The 21,722-nt window shown below is 45.3% G+C and overlaps 1 protein-coding gene across 10 annotated transcripts in view; it reads left to right on the top strand.

Moving 5' to 3' along the window:
* The window catches only part of Fgf1 (fibroblast growth factor 1), an 89,828-nt gene that overhangs the window by 55,247 nt on the left and 12,859 nt on the right, over positions 1 to 21,722 (top strand). For 8 of the 10 annotated variants that reach the window (XM_029471754.1, XM_029471753.1, XM_029471755.1 and 5 more), the window contains one exon: positions 15,495 to 15,697. In XM_029471754.1, coding sequence (XP_029327614.1) covers positions 15,529 to 15,697 — 169 coding nt within the window. In that variant the 5' untranslated portion in view covers positions 15,495 to 15,528. Of the gene's footprint in view, positions 1 to 7,140; positions 7,386 to 7,508; positions 7,670 to 15,494; positions 15,698 to 21,722 lie in introns of those variants that run through there. The other 2 variants (XM_021150767.2, XM_021150766.2) reach the window with 2 other exon arrangements.

The raw sequence follows: 21,722 nt of genomic DNA, 5'->3' as shown, positions 1-21,722 counted from the left end.
CAAGAAATATCTCGGAGGAGATGGCCCCTCAGCCACCATCAAAAGGGTGAGTAGAAGCCAGACAACAGCTACTGCTGGGAAGGACACTGCTGGAAAGGGCACTGTTTGTTGGGAGGCTGGCTGTATGGTGAAGACCACAATGAACTTAGGATCCAAGAGTAGATGAGGAGGAGGCTGGACTGTGGGAACAAAGTCGTGTGGGGACGGTCTGGGTCACACAGCATCATAAGGGCCATACCAGATTTTGCTTCATAGAAATGCAAAATTATAGAAAATGTTAAGCCAGGGAATGATCAACCTGAAGCTGGTTCTTAGAGCTCTTTGTGACTCTGTGAATTAAGTAACATAACGAATCAAATAAGAAACACGGGCTCAGATGGGCGTGGTGGCACACACCTTTAATCCTAGCACTTGGGAGGCAGAGGCAGGTGGAACTTTGTAAGTTCGAGGCCAGCCTGGTCCAAATAGGGTCCAAATAGTGAGTTCCAGGACAGCCAGGCTAAACAGTGAGACCCTACCTTCAAAAACAAATACAAAACAAAGAAAGAAAAGGAAAGGAAAGGAAAGGAAAGGAAAGGAAAGGAAAGGAAAGGAAAGGAAAGGAAAGGAAAGGAAAGGAAAGGAAAGGAAAGGAAAGAAGAAGAGACAGAACTGAAGATGTGGTAGCCGGTTCAGGAACTAGCAAAGGAGCTGGTAATGAGGTGTACGTGTGGTGAGCCTTCACTGGAGTCAGAATCTGATCAGTATACCTCAGGGATGTCAGACAGTTAATAAGGCTGGGACTCGGGTAGCATGAAGGAAACCTTACTTAGCAATCATGCAACATTTTATTTAAAAATTCAATGCAATGGGGAAAATATATTAGAAATAATAACAATAATAATGAGGAGGAAGAGGATGCAAAGACAGTTTGAGTAAGAACGGTAAAAATATGTGAGCAAAACAAACATGACATGAAACCTAATAGTTGTGTGTGTGTGTGTGTGTGTGTGTGTGTGTGTACACATGGACAGGCGTGTGTATACAGTAGTGAGACCGATGGTAGTAAGAACCATAAGTTACCACGACACATTTAGGTCTGAGATGACGCAGGGCAGTGAGGGGGACTTCTTCAGATGAAGGCGATACAACAGAATTTGATGCTAAGGAGACAAAAGCCCTGCCTCAAAAGGCTGTGTGCTAATAAGGGTTTTCTGTCAATCAAATTCTCCACCCTGTGAAATGCTACAGTCTAAGGACTATCCCTGTGGAAGGTCACGTTGAGCAGCAACACTCATGTATGCACGTACTTCCTAGAAGATCAGATCTATGGGAACATCACACCACTGTGGGGGCTTACTGCAGTAGGGTAAAAATACTGGGAAACGTCTGCCTTCTCTGTGTCCCGCTCTGAGCCTATCCAAAGGCGCTTGACAGAACTCTAGAACTCGACAAGACCAGGGAGGATCTGGGAATGTAGACCCTTGGCTGTCCAGGGTAATTATTCACATAAATACGGCAGTAGAGAGAAGACAGGAGACCCTTTGAAGCCTCTCCTTCATCCTTGTTGCCCAATCTCTTTTCAAAGGCCAATAACTTAAGTGCCTCCTTTTTTTCTTTTCTCAAACGGCTACACCCAACACAGTGATTTTTTGATCCCTAAATCATGAGAGGGGTAGTGGATGCTGAAGAAGACAAATGGCTTTGGAAGGTCAGATAGAAAACACACTCAAAGGAGGAGGCCATGAGTGCTGAAGGGCTGCGAGCATGGTGTGCTTTGAGCTACCAGCCAAGCTTGGAGGCCTCCTCTGACAGAGGGGTGGGCAGTCGCGGCTAGTGGTACCTACCTGCCCTCAACCTTTTCTAAAAAATGGCATCTTGACCGTAACATGTACCTTCCTGGAAACAGGAGATACCAGGGCAGGTTTATCTCTTAAGTTAGCTCTTAAAAGGGCATGAGATTTCAGCTCACTTCCAAGTGATTTCATCCCTTATCCAAGGCTGGCCATTCCTTTGGGACCTGCAGTGATATTGTTCCATATACCTTCCATAATGTGCACTTGGGTGCTCCACTGTATATGGAAAGCTCTGTCACAGGATCCTGAGAGCCGCAGGGAGCATTGAAATGCAGAGCAAATGGAAAAAAACAGCCTTTTGGGGGCTACTCATATGGGATCAGAGAGAGTTGGTAAATACAAGGAAATCTAAAAATAACCAGAGTCCTTAAAAAGAAGAATACCAAAGGGAGCAAGTGTGCCCCTGCTCCACTGCCGTTCCTGTGAAACCAGCCCTGGAATGCTTGCGCCTGAGCTCCTGGCTCTTTCGTCCCTGCTCTTTTGCCTGTGATACCCACAGAGTCCCTCTGCAAACCCTGGGCCTGGCTTGCCACTGGTTCCCAGCCTGGAATTCTCAGGACCCAGTGGGTGCCTCCATAGCTTTCTTTCAAAATCTAGGACTGATAAGCAAGCTCTATGGCTTTTCATTTCTCCCGTGGTAACCAAGCATCTTAAACATCAGCCACACCCCAGCCCTGCCACCTACTCTTCCAGAGACACTTGGATAGCATCTGTCTGGCCAAAACATGAATTTTATCCTTCGTTTTCATACAGTTTTAAGTGAGTCAGGACTACAGAAAATGAGGCTGCCCAATAGCAAGGCAATGTTATAAACAAATGTTGAGGGGTTTATGTCTTGGCTAAAACAAAGGTTTACTTTGCTGAAATGTGCAGTCCCTTTACAGCACAGTTGTCTAGGGCGGCGAAAAATGCACTACTTAAATGGCTCGCGGAAGGAATAGAAAGCATTCCCCAAATGAGCCTCTGAGAGAAGCTCGTTTGCTCAAAATGCTCCATGAAACTCCAGTAGTTTAATTAAGAATCGACCCACCAAAGCACAGGGGCAATGAGCAATGCAATAATAGCATCTACCAATACTTGTCATGTGACAGGTTCCTGCCCAGGCCTTGTTCTGTTTCCTTATGACACTCTCACAAGATTGGCACTCCTGGTTTTCTTTATTATGATCTGCTGTATATAGAACCTTGGGCTACCTGCTAAACATGACCTTTGCCACGGTGCTATATCCCAAGTCCCAGATAACCCAGAGGAACAGAGAGGTCAAGTAACTTGCCAGTCATACAGGGGTCAACGACACCACAGAAACCAAACTAAAAGTCTCAAAAAGCGTGAGAGCGCTCCTTTTGTGCTCACCTTGAAGCATGAGAGGGACAAGCCAGAGGTGGCCACTGCAGCACCCGAGAAGGGACAGCTATCTCGGGCAACTTGCACAAGAGTAAGCATCCCTTTTCTGATGCTGTCTATGGGGCTACACAAGTCACAAAAGCTGGTAGGGTACAAAGAACAGAGAAAGTGAAGGGTCACCCGGTACAAAGAGCATTTGTTCTCCTGATCACATTCAATCCATGATTCCAGGAACCTTCCATTCAGATCATAAGCTTTCAACACTAAAATGGGTCAGGATACATTTCAGGATTGAAGATATTACTCTATCCATTTACCACCTTTGTTAAAAGGGGGTGGGACAATGCTTCTCTAAGACAGTTTCTTTGAAAATTAATCAATGTATTCAGCATGTTTAGGACCATGCCTGGTCCCCTGCGCATGTTTAAGAACTTTTACTGTTTATGGTTATAGCCAAGGCAGGTTGTTGAGTAATGCTTTGGTAGGGCACAGCTTAGACTGGTCCAAATAGATAACAAGCATACTCGTCAAAAGACTGAGTTTGAAGATGTTAAGATTTCTAGATCAGGAGCAGGGACGGGGGAGTCGGGGGAGAGCAGGCAGGAGAAAAGGCTCTGCAAGCTCCATCTTCTAAAGGGCAGAGAAGTCAGCTGACCTGAAGAAAGGAATGTCCTTGCTGGGCCCATCCTAGAGACTGTAAAATTGCACAACAGATTAAAAAGATTTTTGGAGACACATCAGTAAGAGGAGGTTGAAGGAAGAAGATTGAGGGCTGCAGGAACCCCTGCAGAATCACTTAACATTTGGCTCTGAGCCCAGGCTTTAATGCATCAGTCTACAGGAAGGATCTTTCTGTTTAAGATGTGCACAGGTCTTCAGGACACTCTGGACCAGAGTGTGCCATTAAAATTCAGACAGAACCGGGGCCAGCAGAGCACAGCACTGCCCAGGGAGCCTCTGCTTTTCCTCTCCATGTGGATCTGCTCTCTGAAGGCACTTAAAAGAATGTCTGACCTCCGGTTGGATGCTGATCTCGTGGTAGGGAGGAGGTTGGAGGGTGAACAAACCAGACTGCAGAGGATAAAAGGTCTCATATGGAGGGAGAAATAAAGGATGTCGGAGATGACCCTCATGGGGAGGGAATGCATCCGTCTCTCTTGGTCTCTGTGGAGCCGTATAAGGTCACGGGCTGTGACTGAGCTGCCGGGTGATGCACCTGGATGAGATGACAGTCTCACTTCTTGCCAGCTGCCCTTGGTCTAGACAACAGTGACCTTCTCAGGCTGAGCCTGTCAGGGCTGATTAAGCCACCTTGAGGGTAGAAAGCACAGTGGTACATACCTTTCATCCCAGTACTCAGGCAGCAGAGGCAAACAGATTTCTGTGAGTTCAAGGCCAGCCTGGCAGATAGAGCAAGTTCCAGGTTAGCCACAGCTATATAGAGAGACCCTATCTTGAAAGATTGTTTTAAATGGAGTTGGGATAGTTCATCTGTCACACATCATGGAACAACCCCAGTGGGATCTAGCACACTCGCCTAATCAAACATAATAGCCATTCTACAGGCAATCAGATGGAAGTTAACAATGGATAAACAAGGACTTGGAAAAGGCTGTAGAGTGCTTGGCCACTGAGTTATGAAAGTACTTCTAGTTTTTTAAGATTTTGGGTTGGAAACTAGGGACTCGGGGGCTCTCTTTTCCTTTCTTTCTCTAAATTACCGGGTCCTCTACAGCACTCTCTCCACGGCATGTGACCAATAGAAGTTATTGACACATGAAGTATGTCATCTTGATGTCCCCCAAGTATTTGATTCTGGAAGCCCAGAAACAGTATGTCTAGTAACTTGTGATCTCCTTGGGACTAGAGGACTCCTAGAGAACTGGAGAAGAGAGTGGTAATGTGGATCAGTAGTAGAGAACTTGGCTAGCATGCAGGAGAGACTGAGTTCCATCCCAGTGCTGAAAAGAATGGAGAAGAAATCTAATAAAACTACTTAGGCTACCTGTACTCATGGACAACATAAACTTTAAACCCACAAATACACAGAGGGCCCCTGTCTGTGTTTTGTAGCCTGTGGGTTGTGACCTCTTTGGGGTCAAATGACCCTGTCACAGGGGTTGCATATCAGATGTTCTGCGTATCAGATATTTACATTATGATTTATAACAGTAGCAAAATTACAGCTATGAAGTAACAATGAAAATGCTTTTATGGTTGGGGGTCATTACAACAGAGGAACTGTATTAAAGGGTGGCGTCATTGGAAAGGTTGAGAGCCACTGATCTAAGCAACTGAGAAAACAACACCGTTGCATGTACATGATGATGGGACATTCCAGTCTAGCAGAATGACTCTTTCCAAGCACTGCTAAAGTACCTTTAAATGTTAAGACTCAAGTTCTTCCCATTCTACATCAATGGCATGGGGGTGTGCACAGTGACAGTCAAATTAGCAACAACCAAATGCTTGCACGTTCTCTACGGTCAGGCTAAGCACTGTGGATGCATCATAGGCTAAGACTCACAGTGACTCAGCACAGCAGCTGTGGTTATGGGGGAAATAAGCATCTGCAAGAAAGGATAATTGCTAATGAATGTCCAGCAAGATCTGAACTCAAGTCAGATTTATGCTGGTAAATCAGGTAGGGGATATATATATATATATATATATATATATATATATATATATATATATAATTGAAATAGAATTCATCACTTCCCACCTTTCCCCCTTTCTCCCTCCGGCCCCTCCCAGGTACCTTCCCTCAACCTCTTCCTTCTTCCCACCACTCAAGTGGATCGCCTCTTTTTCTTTATTATTGTTACATATATATAACTGTATATTTATGTACATATATAAATATAATTTGTTGGGTCAGGTTTTGTCATTTGTATACACAGCTTCAAGGCTACTCTACATTGGACAGCCAGTAAGGAGGCTCATCCCTGGGAGTGGGTATTTCTCTCCCAGTAGTCATTAGTTAACTGTAGTTCTTGATCTAGGGTGGGACCCTCTGCAATTTCCCCCCTTCCACGTTAACACGCCCATTGATACTGCCATTGATCCAGTCTTGTTTATGCAGCCATCTCTACTGTATAAATACTCTCAAGAGCTTATTTCAAGCTATTAATGATGGTTTAATAGAAGACAGATTTCTGCCTGGGCTATGATCTTTCAGGAACTTGAAGGGCTTAACTCCTGAATGCTCTGGTCAAAGTCCACCTCAAAGTTGAGTACACAGTTTATTGTCAATGATGGAAAAAAAGGATTTCAGCTCGTGGAAGAGAACTGGCTTGGAACAGCAGGCTGATATGCCAACCCAGGCCAGCCAGTCAGCCAGCCAGCCAGCCAGGTCACACTCAGATCCATACAGAGCACCTAGGACACAGCAGGAGAAATAAAGAGAGCTGGGAACACATTGTCTCCCTGCCTGCAGCCAACTTTCCTTCACAGAGGGTGTGCCTGATCAGGACCCTGTGTGGAAGAAAGAAGGAGCCCTGAAATCCTTCTTCCAGGCACCGTCAACACATTTTCTTGGTCAGATAAGGAGGCTAGACCTCCAGATAAGGGTTTTGACCCTTGCCCTTCTGGACCTAGTAATTTTAATAGTATTTGTTCTGAAGAAGTTAAGGAAATAATAATTCCAAGTGGGAACAAACTGTGGGGTCTGCTTCTATGGAAGGGGTTTCCTGTCTAATATGATTGCAATTAAAATCATGTAAGACTTTTGGCTCAGTCTCTCTGTCAATAGCTGCAGGACAGCCCTGCTAATTAGGCCTCCTGAGAACATGTTTCCATTGGGGCAAACAGGCAAAGATATCTGTCAAGTGTTGGAGTCAGTGGCTTCCATCTCCGAGCTCTAGAGACTAAGGAAGCAGGCAGTCAAGAGCTGGTTAAACTGTATTCACCCACTCAATCTACAAATATTTGTCAAGGGCCCGTTAGGTGCCAGGCATCTTGCCAGCCTCTGGAATGCCATGGTAAGCAAGACAGACCAGTTTGTGCCTCTGTGGAGCTGGCAGCCTAATCACGAAGAGAAATATTAATTAAATAATCACGAGCATGAAGGAGTAATTGAAAATGGATGCAGGATTTCCAAAGGTATGGAAGATGGTCCTGTGAGGACAGGAGGAGCCCTGCTAAGTTCTGAGAAGGCAGGAAAGGCTTTCTGAAAGAACTGAAGACAAACGAGCGGTTAACCAGGTAGGTGGGGCAGAGGGACAGGGAAAATATTCCAGATGGAGGGAAGGGCAGGGACAAGCGGCCAAGGGTGTGGGGAAGGGCAGGAATCTCTAGGAAGTAGAAGGCAGGTTTGCAGAGGACACCGATAGGAGATGAGGCATGGGAGAAGCAAGGCCTGGGCTTCCAGCGCACTGTAGCAAGGTGTTGGTGCTTCCCACAGCAGCAGGAATGCATTGGAGGGGTGTGACAATGGAACTCGGGTGACACTGCTGCTGAAGGAGCCCAAAGAACCAACATCTGACCTGGTGTGTGCGGTGTGGACGGGTGTTGGGAGGTCAGAGTTGGGGAAGTGTGTGTACACAGAGCTTTCTGGAGGAGGAATTGTGAGAGCTGAATTTTTGAAGGGTGGATATGATTGGTTGGGCTACCATGGAGGAGAGAAAGAACCTGCTGCTGTCAGGTTTGGGATAAAGCCTGGAAAAGTATGAAGGGGGATGGGGAGGGGGGATGTATTAAAAGATCAGTAAGACAAAGTAACATAGTTGGGCAGAGACCAGATCATGAAAGCCACAGAGACCATGACAGGAATCTGCACTTATTCCTACGGGCAGCAGAAGTCTGCCAAGCCAAACATCTCCTGGAGGGAGCAATCCTCAGGTTTCTGAGGTGGGGAGGTCCTGAAGAGCAGGGCTGAAGTGAGTGTTGTTAGAGACCAGAGTACTGTGCGGGCCACAGCTGGGCAGGTGGGAGCTGGGCAAGGTCGGGGACTTTAAAAGGTGAGAGAGTCTTGCCACCTTCTGATGGGCAGGAGTGGTTTCTACTCAAACAATAGTCTGGGAAAACAAATGCTACTCTCTGGGTTGATTGAGTATTGCTTTTGCGATCTTGGTAAATATCCCATGGATCCCTGAGAGTAATGGTAGTCACTTCATTGGTAAGTGAAGATTTTCTCAGACAGCTATTCAGTTAAACGGTGGTCATGCCGTTCCATCATCTGCATCCTTGTTTGAGGTTTATCTGTTGGTACTATTGTCCAAGACAAAGGCCGGCCAAGATTCTCACCATCATTGTAAGGTTATCAACTTCTTGATTTTTTTTTCTTAACCTTGAATGTACTGAAACTGTATCATCAGATATACATGAACTTGGATATTTCAAGTCTACCTGTTGAATTTTTCCATTTTTCACTGCTTGGTGATTCCTTTATGTTTTTAATCATTCTTTTTTACTTTGGAATTATTTTATCTCATATCAATGTAGCCAGGGCAACTTTTAGCCTTTATTATTATTTGTCTATCATGTTTAAATTTTTAAAATACTTATTTGAGAGAAAGAGAGAGAATGTGTGTGTGGGGGGGTGGTTATGGGTACATGTTCATGTGCATGGGTATGCATAGGCTAGAAGTCAGCACTGGGCATTTTCCTCCATCATTCTGCACTCTGTTTTCTGAGGCAGTATCTCTCATTGAACCTGGAGCTCACTCAATGACTGGCCGGCCACTGAGCCTTAGGGACCTGTCTGCCTTGCCAGCCCTAGAATTATAGATTACATCATATGGTGTTTTCATAGATGCTGGGGATCAGAGTGTACGGCCTCATCCTTAAGTGCCAGGCACTTTATTGACAGTCCTCTCCCCAGTCATACTTCATGGCTCTGTCTTGCATGCCTATCTTGGACTGGCCTGACCTGATCCTTCTCCTCTCTATCCCCTCCCCCTTATACCTGGTCAACCTTCCCACCCCCCGTACCCCTCCTTCCACTCCCACATTACATATGTTCTGCCACCTTCCCTCTCCCCTAAAGCCTGTTTGTCCCCTCCCATGGCCCTCTTTCTAGTTGTTTAGTCTCTAAGCACACTCACATAAAAAAAAAAAAACCCATAATACAAAAATCGAAAGATAGCCGGGTGTGGTAGCGCACGTCTTTAATCCCAGCACTTAGGAGGCAGAGGCAGGTGGACTTCTGAGTTCGAGGCCAACCTGGTCTACAGAGTGAGTTCCAGGTCAGCCAGGGCTATACAGAGAAACCCTGTCTCGAAAAATCAACAACAACAATAATAATAATAATAATAATAATAATAATAATAATTGGAAGATAGTATCTCCATATCAGAGCGAATACAATCTTTTTGAACCCCAGTTACCTCACTTAATGTGATATTTTCAAGTTCTGTCCATTTTTTCTGTAAACTTTATATTTCTCCTTTCTTTATGGGTACACAAAATCCCCCTTGGTATATGATCATTTTCAATATCCGTTCATCAGCTGATTAGCATCTAGATTGGCCTCATCTCATGGCCATTGTGAATACAGCAGCAATGAGCTTGGCTGTGCAAGTGACTCTGCCCTAGGACACAAGGGTACTTTGGTCATATGCTCGGGAATGGTATAGCAGAGTCACATGGGAGTTGTAGTGTCACCTTTTTGAGAAGTGTCCACACAGATATCCACAGTCCTGCATCAGTTTACACTGTCATCAGCTGCATTTCCCAGTCCTATCAAGTTCCCCTTCCCCTACATCCTCACCAGCACGTTCCGTTTGCTTTCTTGGTGGCAGCCATTCTGCCTGGGGTGAGATGGATCTCAAAGCATTTCCCTTCCATCTCCCTAGTGGCTATGAGTGGTTCCTTCCATCTCCCTAATGGCTATGAGTGGCGATCCCTTCTTAAAACTTATTGCTCATCTGTATTTTTGCTTTTGAGAACTCTCCGTCTGGTTTCTTAGTCCATATTTTGAGTGAGTTGTTTTTCTCTTGTTTAACTTTTTTTGAGTTCTTTATATATCCCAGATATTAACCTTCTGTCAGTTGACAAGGCATTTGTCAACTTGTAAAGATTTTCTCCCACATAATAGCTGCCTCTTCATTCCACTTGTTTTGTTGTTTGTTTATTTGTTTGTTTGTTTTTTAAGATTGAGTCTTGCTGACTTGGCCATAGTGTGCATGACACTGAAGCTGGTTGTTTTTGTTTTTGTTTTTACCTTTTTGCTTTAACCATTCTGTATGCTTATATTTTAAATGTTCCTCTTGTAATCAAAATATATGTGCCTATATTTATTTTAAAGAGCTCCTAAGCTAAAAAATTTAGTCCATTTATATTTGTTGTGGTTATAAGTATGTTTGGATTGATTTTATTCATCTATTTTTGGATACTATTTTAACCTTTCTAAATTTTTTCTGGATAATTTATACAAATGCAGTGTTACCTGCTCTGTTTCATCCCTCTAGCCCCTGCTAGCTATTAGCTGAAAATGCATTTTATTTATTTTTTAACATCTAACATACACATCTGACTTAATAAAATCTAAAGTGAGCTAACATCTCTAGAGGCACTAGAAAGGCTTCTGGGTGGTTTCATTTATAGAGACATGAACAGTATATAGAACTGAAGCTAGGTCCTGTTTCTACGTGCTAGGTTTGAGGACACCCTTAATAGAAACTCACTATTTTTAATGGCCTTATGCAGTTCGCAAAATGCTTTTGTACATGGATAGTCTCTGCTACATAACCAGCAACAGGGGTTAAAACAGACGTACAGGTGTCAATGTCTGTCTGTCTTTGGTTCTCAGAACTATAAACCTTTCTCCAATCCCCAAGAGTCACTTCCATAACCATCCAGATGCCCGTATCTGAATCTGCAACAATGACTTGAATTCTCCCTTACACAACAGTTCATCTTTGCTTCCTTCATCTTCTTTGTGATTTAACAAGAGGAAAAGCTTAGCTAATTTATGCCACATATGGAAGAGAATAAAAAAACTATCTTAAATAAAGCTGACCCAGGTCGCGTCAGGCTTCAACCAGTTTAATAAAACCAGTGCTCTTGTGTCTAACAGGTCGGGTCACACTTTTACTCTTTTCCAAGTGTTTTTTGAATGTTGTGTTTGTTTAACCCTTTAGAGGATTCTGTGCAGCAGGTAGCATGGGAATCATAGAGGAAACGTCTCCTGACAGGGTGGCACAGCCACATTCTCATGGCGCATTTGTGCATGCCGAGGGCTGTGCAGTACACACTCGGAATCCCACGTGGAGAAATGACACGAGTTCCCAGGCAAGGCTATAAACTTCCCCGTTTCATGTGTCTGGTCCAGAGGCCACAGCCGACAGACTCTGTCAGCTTTAACATGGACATTCCAATTGGTCTAGTGTTCCTCTTACTTCTCTGTCGCTGGCAAATCAAGAAAATCATCTGGCTTTCCTAAAAATCTCAGCAGTGTCCCAAATCCAGGAGCCAGCTTGGTGTAAAAGGATGAAAGGGCATCCATTGGACTCAATCTCCCCCATCTCCCACACAAAAAATCCCCTCTCCAGATAGTCACTAAACCAGACAATAGTAATGAAAATCAGGGCTTGCAAATCCACACTATACTTAACGCCTGATTTCACTCAGTTGATGGATTCATTTATGGAAGCAATTTGTGTAAATTCCCAGGGACCTGTTAATGTTGCTGCCTTATGGTTTTTGCCATGCCATAGACTTCCTTTATTCATATCCATTAGCAAACAATGGATTGGCCAAAGAATCCTGGACTGTCCAATTCTCAAAACGAAGATAAATTGCAAATAAAATTAAGAATAGGAGGTTCTCCATGCCCCACCCTCTGGCTTCAGATGATTCATAAATCCACCTGCCACAGCTAGCAGCTCCACAGTGACACCAGGCTTATTTTAAAGGGGCAGCATGTGACCTTCAGCATCCGTGTACAAGTGTAAGCTTCTGGGTCAGTACAGAAAAGCATCTGAACTGTAGCCACCCCTGACTGCCCCGCTTACAGGAGGAGCAGGCAGAAATCAAGAACTGTAGATACTGTAGTTCTCACTGCATTCCAGAAGGACCAGAAGGACCTTCTGGGTGCTGGCCAATGCCACTAAACTGTTGAAGGTTCTGGGGGATAGCTTTCAGACTGCACAGCTTATACACACATGTAAATGAGAACATTAATATAATCCTTGGCCAGAGTTGGTACCTCCAACCCCATCCAGCCTTCTCATGTATCTAACTGTTCCTCTTTGTCCCAATTGATAGAGGCAAGGATACAGGCAGGGAGAATCAAATCCATGCCCAGTACTTTGAAAACAATCTAACAGCCACTTCTGGCTGGGACTGAAGAAGGAAGACCATCCTTAACATGTTGTTGGCACACATCAGAGGAAATACAAACAGAATCTTTGATTGGAGGAGACCCTGGGATAAAAGGAAAGTTCTACTCTCCTAAGATTGACAATACCAGTGGTAGCCATTAGAGTGAGGCTATTGTTTCCTGTAGAGTAAATTAAGTACACAGCTTAGGAGGTATAGGAAATGCAATCAGAAACCACCATTGGAGGAGACCCTGAGACAACAAGAAAGTTCTACCCTACTAAGATTAATACCCGTGTGGCTACTGTTTCCTATACAGCAAACTAAGTGCACAACTTAAGAAGTATTGGGGATAAAAATAAATGGAAAAAAATTACATAATCTCTTAGTGACGTGGTAAGGAAGGGGAATCTATGAGCTAATGAAGAGACATGTGACCTCCATCCCACTCGAAAGAGCTATATTGCTTTACATCAGAGGGGATTGAGGGAGCTGGGGTATAGCTCAGTGGCACAGTGCATGTAAAATTAATACGCAGAGCTGGGCAGTGGTGGCACACGCCTTTAACCCCAGCACTGAGGAGTTAGGCAGGTCAGGAGTTCAAGGCCAGCCTGGTCTACAAAGTGAAGTTGCTGCCAAGGCTACACAGAGAAACCCTATCTCAAAAAAGCAACAAGCTAGTATGCTGGAGATTCTATCCCCAGCACTTTTCGGGGGGGGGGGATAAAGTGATTCAGAAAGAAGCAGAGTAAGGAATGAGAGTGGGGTAAAAGTTGAGAGAGGAGGGGGAGGTGGGCGAAGAGAGCAGAAGCTTGACATGAAAGGGCACTGTTTGGAAAATATTAAGAATTTGAAAGGAAAACACAATGTACCATGCTAGGCAAACCCTCCCTCTGCAGCTGATGCAAATAACATGTCCTGCCTCTTCCTATAATATGTGGCAAGAACAATGTTGCACCATTTTATTGAAGAGCCATTTGTGATCATCTGTCTTTGAAAGTATATGTATATTTAAATTGGGGGTGGGAGCTGGGGAAGAAATGGTGTTTGCAAGGGCACCCCAAACAGTAACTGAAACTGAAGTCCATAACTGGCCTGTGGGACTGCAGAGTCAGAGGATGTGCCAAGAGCAGAGAAAAAAAGTAGACACTTCCAATTCAGGCTCATATTCTGGTCATAAAGAGAAGTTATCCAGATTGATGCTTTGGTTTACGATGGAATAGTTTCCCATGAGTACTTGTGCAGGACTTGATACCACATGGGATGTGGGGTTGTGGTTGGCCACTGGCATGAGTTTCCTCTGGACTGAGCAGCTGTGTGGAATCCTGCTACAGAGAGAGCAGGGAACAGATGCAAAGGAGGTTTTGGAGATAGCTAGCATTTAGATCATAATGGTAAGCTAAAGACAAGTTCATGGGAGTGAGTGTACATTTGATGCAATGGGTAAAAACCCCACTTCTGGTCCCAATACTTTCATACCAATGAAATCATGTAACCTTCTCAGCAGTTAAGGGCAAACTGAGGCTCTGTGATCACTGATTCATCTTGAGACTTATCTTCTTGTTGTTGACCTTACACAAGCAATTTAACATTTCCAACCTTTGTTTTAATTTTTTTAAAGATTTTTTAAAGGTTTTTATTCTTTATGTATGTGAGTACACTGCTGCTGTCTTCAGACACACAGAAGAGGGCATCAGATTCTACTACAGGTGGCTGTGAGCCACCATGTGGTTGCTGGGAATTGAACTCAGGACCTCTGGAAGAGCAGAAGGTGCTCTTAACTGCTGAGCCATTTCTCCAGCCCATTTTAATTTTTTTATAATGGGAGTATTGGCATCCACATTAAAGGATCATGTTTAAATTAATAAATACTATCTTTTCAACATAAAATATGTTGTTGATGATGATCATTGTTAATCATTGTTATCATAAGACCACCATAATACATGTGTGTATGTATGTATGTATGTAAATAGCTCCCTGCTCTTCTTCAAACAGACAAACTAAAACAAAAAACTTTCACTATCTTTGTAGTTATCAGAACTTTCTTCTCCTAAATGTTTGGGCAAATACCGGGCTTAAAATTATCTCTCTTATTGATTTTCTTTTTAAGTTCCCTGTGTCAACAATTGATATATTTTACACCAATATGAATCTATATATAGTAGATATATAAATATAAAATGTTAGAAGTTCAGAAGATGTTCTGTGTTAGACTCTGTAATATTAGTGTATATCTGTATATTATAGTGTAGTGTATATTAGATTAGTTATATTTGTGTACAGCTTATATTAGAAAACAATTAAGGTGAAGATGGTCTGGGCACAGGGACAGACCTGAGTTCTCCATGTGATAAGAGGGTCTGTGGAAGACTATGACAAAGCAGTGGCCAAGCACAGCCTTCAGATGTGCTGTCTCAGACAGTGTCCCAGGAGCAACGCTTGCTTTTTGTAAATGCCCCAAGTCCTTCTCTCTTCCTCCCCTTCCTCCAGCAAACTTAGATGGTCTCAATTCATATTAACCCGTTGTTGGCCCTGCAGCACCCTTGGTTCACAGGTGGCCAATAGTCCAGGCCATCTGTGCCCTCTGTGCCCTCTGTGCCACTCTGGCTTGGCAGCACCTAGTCAAAACAGTGCGAGGGTGGAGAGCAAACCCTCAGCCTCGGCCTCTTGGCTTCTGTGGGTTTCAGCCAGACCCCAGGTGTTATTTTAGTGCAACTTGAGTATTTAATTTGAAGATGTGTGTAGACCAGAAGGAGGGACCAAGACATAATGCTTTTCCTCTTGACCAAATGATTAAATTTGAAGTTCTTTAAAAAAAAAAAAAATCAAGTTTGTTGCAAAGTTGTGTCCAATTGAGAAGAGAGAATTGGCTGGAAACCCTCTCCCAGGCCAGGAACTGTCCTCCTCTTCTGCCATCTGCCACCCCACAGGCCTAGTCACTTTGGGTATCACCTGAGCAGTCTGTGGCTTTGAGTGACCCTTCCCTTCCTGAATATGTCCATCCATTTACTGGAAGAACAGTCTACAGGTGTGTTTAATTTCTTTCAGTGCTGAGCCTACCACCGCCGCTTGCTGCCGAGCCATGGCTGAAGGGGAGATTACAACCTTCGCAGCCCTGACCGAGAGGTTCAACCTGCCTCTAGGAAACTACAAAAAGCCCAAACTGCTCTACTGCAGCAACGGGGGCCACTTCTTGAGGATCCTTCCCGATGGCACAGTGGATGGGACAAGGGACAGGAGCGACCAGCACAGTAAGCAGCCACGTGAATTACACTCGTGCCTTTGTGCCTTCCCTAGTCCAGCACGGGAGGAGGGCAGCAACTGGGTACAGGAACCCATTTTCCCAGGCTCTATTTAGGCAGAATGCACTGAGAAGTAAGGTGACACATATATACCAAGTTTATATGGTAAGAATACACATATATCTGGCTTTGGAAAATGAGGAACTGTGGGCTACCCTTAGCTAATTACATCTCTCTGCAAGCTTTTGGAAGGATTCTCTGCTGACCTGATGTAACTTTTGCAGGAGTTTAATCACTGCACCCCACCCCCCAGGTCTATAACATAAGATCATTCCCCACCCCCAATCTTACTGTTCACCGGTAAGAACCTGACGAGCAGGGATGGGAAATTCTGAATAAAGGTATGGGTTCAATTTCAAGTTAACAGACTCTCCAGGTGATGTCTCCACTGGGCTTGATTTGAGAATCCTGGTCTCCAACCACAGACTAACACGTTATAAATTATGCAGCTTTTCCTGCACGCAGCACATTGTGCAGATGTGGCTGTGGTATGCAGAAGGGGTAAAGTCATTCTCCAGACACTAATGGAGCCAGAGATGGGAGCCACAGAGCCATAGGCTGACCATTCTGGGCTTTCCCAGCAGCCTGGCTTTCAGACCATTTTGATAAATGGAGGTATGACTTAGGAAAAAGAATCTACCTGGCCAGTACTTCTAGGGCTGGTGTGTGTGTGTGTGTGTGTGTGTGTGTGTGTGTTATTAGGTGTCTGCTTTCTACTAAGAGTCAGAGATTCCCTGAGTACCACTAGGGTATTAGATGTTGTAGGGAAGCCAAATGTCAGATTTGATCCCTGCTTAGAGGAGCAGCAATTGCAAGAGCCAGACGTGCTGCAGGCCAAGAGCGGAACCAAGGAGTGGAGTCAGGAGTCAGGAGACGAGGGAGAATGCAGGTGGAAGCAAGGTTCTATGGGACTGGCTTGGGACTGGGATGCAGATGGCTTGTGTGTTAAATGTTTAATTATACCTGGTGTAGGTACCACACTTCACAGACTCAGTGCAATGGCTTCAGGGAAACCCTTTCTGTGCAGCCTCAGATGCACATGTAACTGGGACGGGTGACGGCTTTGTCCATCTCCTTCCCCCAAAAGGCAGGTGCTCGGGCTTGCAGCTGGCACAGGCTTATGATTATGATTCAGGGGTTTTGTTTTGATAGCTTGTCTTCAAGAGGACCTCCTACATGTTTTCCACTCTATGAAGAATAGGTATCAGAACAAGCCAAAGATAGAGACTCTAGAACATTCAAAATGGTCAAGTTTGGGCTGCGGCTATACCTAGCCCAGTTGACAGGGTGCTTGCCTAGCATGGGAGGCCCCACCAATAGAGAAACTGGACACGATGCCCCCCATCTAGGATCTCAACCCTCGGGAGGTGCAGGGGAGCACAGTCAAAAGCAAAAGTTGTAGTGCTGTAGTATGTCATGTGACTCTCCCAAGAAACCTGTGTTCAGTACTTGCATATCTTAATCCGAAAAATAAGGCCTGAAAGTTTGTGTCCAAGTTCATAAGACAAATACCCCATTATACTATACTGCTGATGGGATGGCTTGTGTGTTAGATGTTCAATTGTACCTGGTATAGGTACCATACCTCACAGACTCAGCACAGTGGTGGCTTCAGAGATACACCTCCGAGCAGTCTCAGATTCACGTGTAACTGGGATGGGTGACAGCTTTGTCCCATCCATCCCCAGAAAGCAATATAGTAACACAACTCGGGGGATCAAGCTTTAATTCCTCTGACTTTAAATGTTTCGACTTAGTCTTATCAATTTTCTGAACCAATGAGCGACCACAGCGACCAGCTTCTTAAGGTCTGCCTAGTTCTTAGAAACCTTAAACTCTGGGGTAAGAAGAACCTACAATCACTGGGTTTCTGGACAAATATCAGGTGCCTTCACTATGATCATTCTATCATTAGCAGCATAGGATGTTTCCGGATGCATAACATTGGGACGGCTTTGTCATGGGATTTGGCTATAGGGCTTAAGCTGTCAGAAGCCTTGGGAACCCAGCACTGCTCAGGGGCTTGTCGTGTGAACTTAGACACAAATTTTCAAGCCTTATCTTCCTGAGTAAAAAAGTGAGAATACTGATGGAAGCTTTCCTGGGAGAGTTAAATGAAATAATATAGTCACTGTTTTGGGTACAGCGTCTCCCTGGCCCAAGGTAAACTGTTCAGCACTTTGCTGTTACCACCCACAGCCTACAGACCCCCTGCAGGGTATGGATACACAACATGAGAGAAAGGGCTGGAATCTGGATTGAGGCTTAAGTCTCGGCCAACATTCAAAGCAGTTATATAAGCTTATTGTTTGCTTACTCCAAAACGAAGAACAAGGGCCAAGGGGGCAGAAGTCAGTCCTGCAGTAAGTAGGCAGCAGTCTGCCCTGGACCAGTTGAAACCACAATGGACAATCTGCCCACCCTCTGCAGTCAGGGCCCTGGAATGCTGGTGCTCGCACCCGAGCCTGCCCCTTTCTAACCAGACAATTACGATTCTCTCTGTTTTGCATGAAGTGCTCGGGAGAGAAGCTTCAGGCTGTCTAGCCGATGAGTCTTCCGATCCCCAGTGTCTCCAGAGGCCTAATTTGGGGCAGTCTCTTAATCTCATTGAGACTCAACTCCCTTCCCTGTGGAGTTCACATGTTAACCTCACTCTCCGGGCCCTCGCACTACCAATCGGCCTGCCATTCTGGGCATGGGTGCTCTCCCTTAGTGTGGTTCTGTCGCCCTCTTCTGCCTAGCGTTGGCACTGCTGAGGCTCAGGCCTCCAAGAACCAGAGTCAGCTTTAGGCCGTTTGGAGTGGAAGCCTGGAAAGTCAGGATACACACACACACACACACACACACACACACACCACAAACCACACACCACACACACACACACACACACACAGTCTGCCAAATGGGAGTTCTCTTCTTTAATCGTTGGTCTGTGCATAAGGAGAGGCCTCGGAAACAGGCAGAGCCGTACTCCGAAGCTTCCTGAAGGAAGAGAGCCCCTAAAGGCCAATCAGATACTTATGTAAATTATAAACCCCACAAAATACAACTTGCTTCGGAGCTCTGAAAGACAAAAAACTAACTCCTTTCACAGTATCTGTTTGTCCTCAGTGAGTTGACACGCTTCGAGCACAGTGAGGAGATTATTCAAGTTTGTCTGTCTTACCCTTGGGAGAGACAGTTCCCAGGTACCTTATCCGTGGCATCAACCTCGGGAGGATGTTATGTATTGATTGTCCTAAAATAGATTCAAGCAAAATGTCTCAACCAGATACCTGCAGAGAGGGGTGGGTCTGAGCTTGTGGCTTCACCGAGGCTTGGGACAGAGCCACAAGCAATTATCCACACACGGTATCACGCTAGGTACACTGTCATGGCAGAGATGATAGAGATGAGCAGACGTCGGGGGCTGCCGACTCTGGAATCTGTGGGGATGCAGTTTGTGGAAAGGGTGCTTTTGACAGCAGAATGCTAGTCCTGAGAGACAAGCAGCTAAGTGTCCCTTTAGGACACGGAGTATGTGAGGGATGCCACAGTCTGGTGCGCCTCTCCTCTGAATTTACACTTCTGCATTTACTTGTCTGGTTTTTTTTACTGGACTTCTCTCTTGTAGGGCCCCCTGAGTACAAGGACTCTGGCTCTTGATGCTCTGCACTGCAGCTTTTGTGTCCAGTGTACTGACCGTCCTTTGGTTCAGTGCCCAGTGAGCATTTAATCTGATGAGCCACCGACTTGTATTGTTGGCAGAGAAATTTAAATCCAACGATATGTCAAGAAATGCCAGTCAAGCACTGACATGCTGCACAGGGAACAACATTCCCAGCTAACAACAGCCCTCCGAGATCACTAGTCACCGTTGTGCTGAAAACCCAAAAGCTAACATGATGTGACCAGCCCCTCACAGGGACAGCATGTGGAGCCTATCTCTCTGTCCTAATACTAACCTGCTTCCCCTGAGGATCCCACCACCCTGATCCTAACATTTTCACCCCACAAACTAATTACATTGGCTTGCTTATCCTATCATGTGGTGCAGATAGGCAAGGACAGGCTGAAGCCTTTTTATTGTATTTACCAGGTCTGTGCCACCTTGTGGCAGTTACTTTCCCTCTCTATGCCTCAGTTTCCTTGTTTTGAAAACAAGCATGCTAACAGTGTCACTGGAAAGTAGGGATGTGAGATATGATGTTTCTAAGGGTGTCCCAGCACACAGTCAGGCACCGTTCAAAAAGGTGACATCCTCCATGGTTGTTATTGCCTTCCTCCCTAGGACTGATAGCTGGCCATTAAACAAATGTTAAACGTGCTCACAGAACTTCCAGTGACTTTACACCCCAGCTTCTCCGGTGGGGCTGTCTCTATTGGAACTCCCGAGACCTGGCACAGAGACACGGCCTGCCCAAACCGTAGCCCACCAGGTTCTTCCCATTTTACTTCCCTGGCACAGAGGCCATCAAGGCAAAAGTTCTAAGCTTGTCTGCTTCTCCTGCCTGCCAGAGTTTCCTTTCTGGAGAAGGTGTGCCAGGACTTACTCTTCCATGAGATCAGCAACTGGAACAGCAGTTGTAGAGACAGAAATGGCATACTCCTGAGCATCCCTAAGCCCCAGCCTCCGTGTGGAGCCCCCAGCCCCCCCCCCCCCGCCTCCCCCAGCATGTAGGAAGGAAAATAGGGACAGGAGAGGGGGGATCCTCTGCCCCACTCGCCACACAGATGGAAATGTTCTTCAGCAGAGTGTGTGCCAATCAAATATTTATAAATCTAGCCACATCCTAAAGGCACCAGGGGAGTTTGCTGGTCCAAAGGATCTCACTGCATTGCCCTGGATCCAAGCAGACCACACTCTAGTGAAATCCCTCCCTGTATACTGTTTGGGAGGAGTCCAGACTTCCGTTGTCTGGTCTGATGGGAATCCACATTTAATGGCAAAGGCATTCTATTCCCCACCAGCTTGGACTCCAAGTCAGAACAGCTTTCCAAATAACCACACTGGGGAGGTCTGGGCCCTGCTGCTGTAACCAGAGAGAGGGGCAGGCCTACAGGAAGGAATGTCCCCCCAACAGGATGCGCCAGCCGGCCATATGCGGTACATCGGCCTCCCAGGTCCCTGAGTCTAACCCAAGACCCCTTATTTGATTATAGGAGAATTCTTGTAGAGAACCTACATTATACATATGAATACACACACACACACACACATACACACACACACACAAATATGTCAGTCAATCTCTGGACTAAATAAAAAAATTCCCTGACTTTTTTCCAGATGTTAAAAGACAAGACACCTTCACAAATGTTAGCAAAAACTCTTTTCCATATGTATACACACACACACACACACACTGAAAACCACTGGAATTTTCCCCCCTCCAGTCCATTTTTCCTCTTCTCTGTCTTTAATGTTTTGCAAAGCCTGGTTTGCGGTTACATTTTAATTATAAACCCCACTGACATAAAACAACCTGGCTGAGTTCTGAATGAGGCTGACCTCACTCTACGTAAACACAACCAAGGACGGGAAGTCTCCAACCCAGAATAAACTGGGCACGTAATCTCTGTGGCCTCTCCCCGGGCAGCAGGCATAAAGGGCAGCCATGCCACACAGGAGCAAAGCCCTCCTCTCTGGTCTCCCAGCCCAAGATACCAGCTGTTGCCTTAGCAGTAAAGAGCTCTAGCGCAGGACAGGAGTGGACATGGGGTGTGGCCCCAGAGCTCACTGCTCCTGGCTCTAGCTACCTTGGATTCTTTTCCCTTCTTTCTGCTCTTAGACAGTAAGGAATCATGTACCTCTCCATGAATAAACTTTGGTTATGACCACATGGAAGCTTATGGGTACAGATAGGAAAACAGACGCCAGCTATTCCTTAGGCACAAGGGACTGATACCCAGGTAGGGGCTGGTGGAGCCTCTGGAAAGCACTGGGATTCTCTTGAGGAAGGAGGTGTAAGAGCCCAGAGACCACAGGGTGATG

This window comes from Mus caroli, chromosome 18 (genome assembly GCF_900094665.2).
Source record: "Mus caroli chromosome 18, CAROLI_EIJ_v1.1, whole genome shotgun sequence".
Classification (NCBI taxonomy): domain Eukaryota; kingdom Metazoa; phylum Chordata; class Mammalia; order Rodentia; family Muridae; genus Mus; species Mus caroli.
The sequence above is the reverse complement of the archived record's forward strand: the minus strand, read 5'-3'. Positions and strand labels throughout refer to the sequence as shown.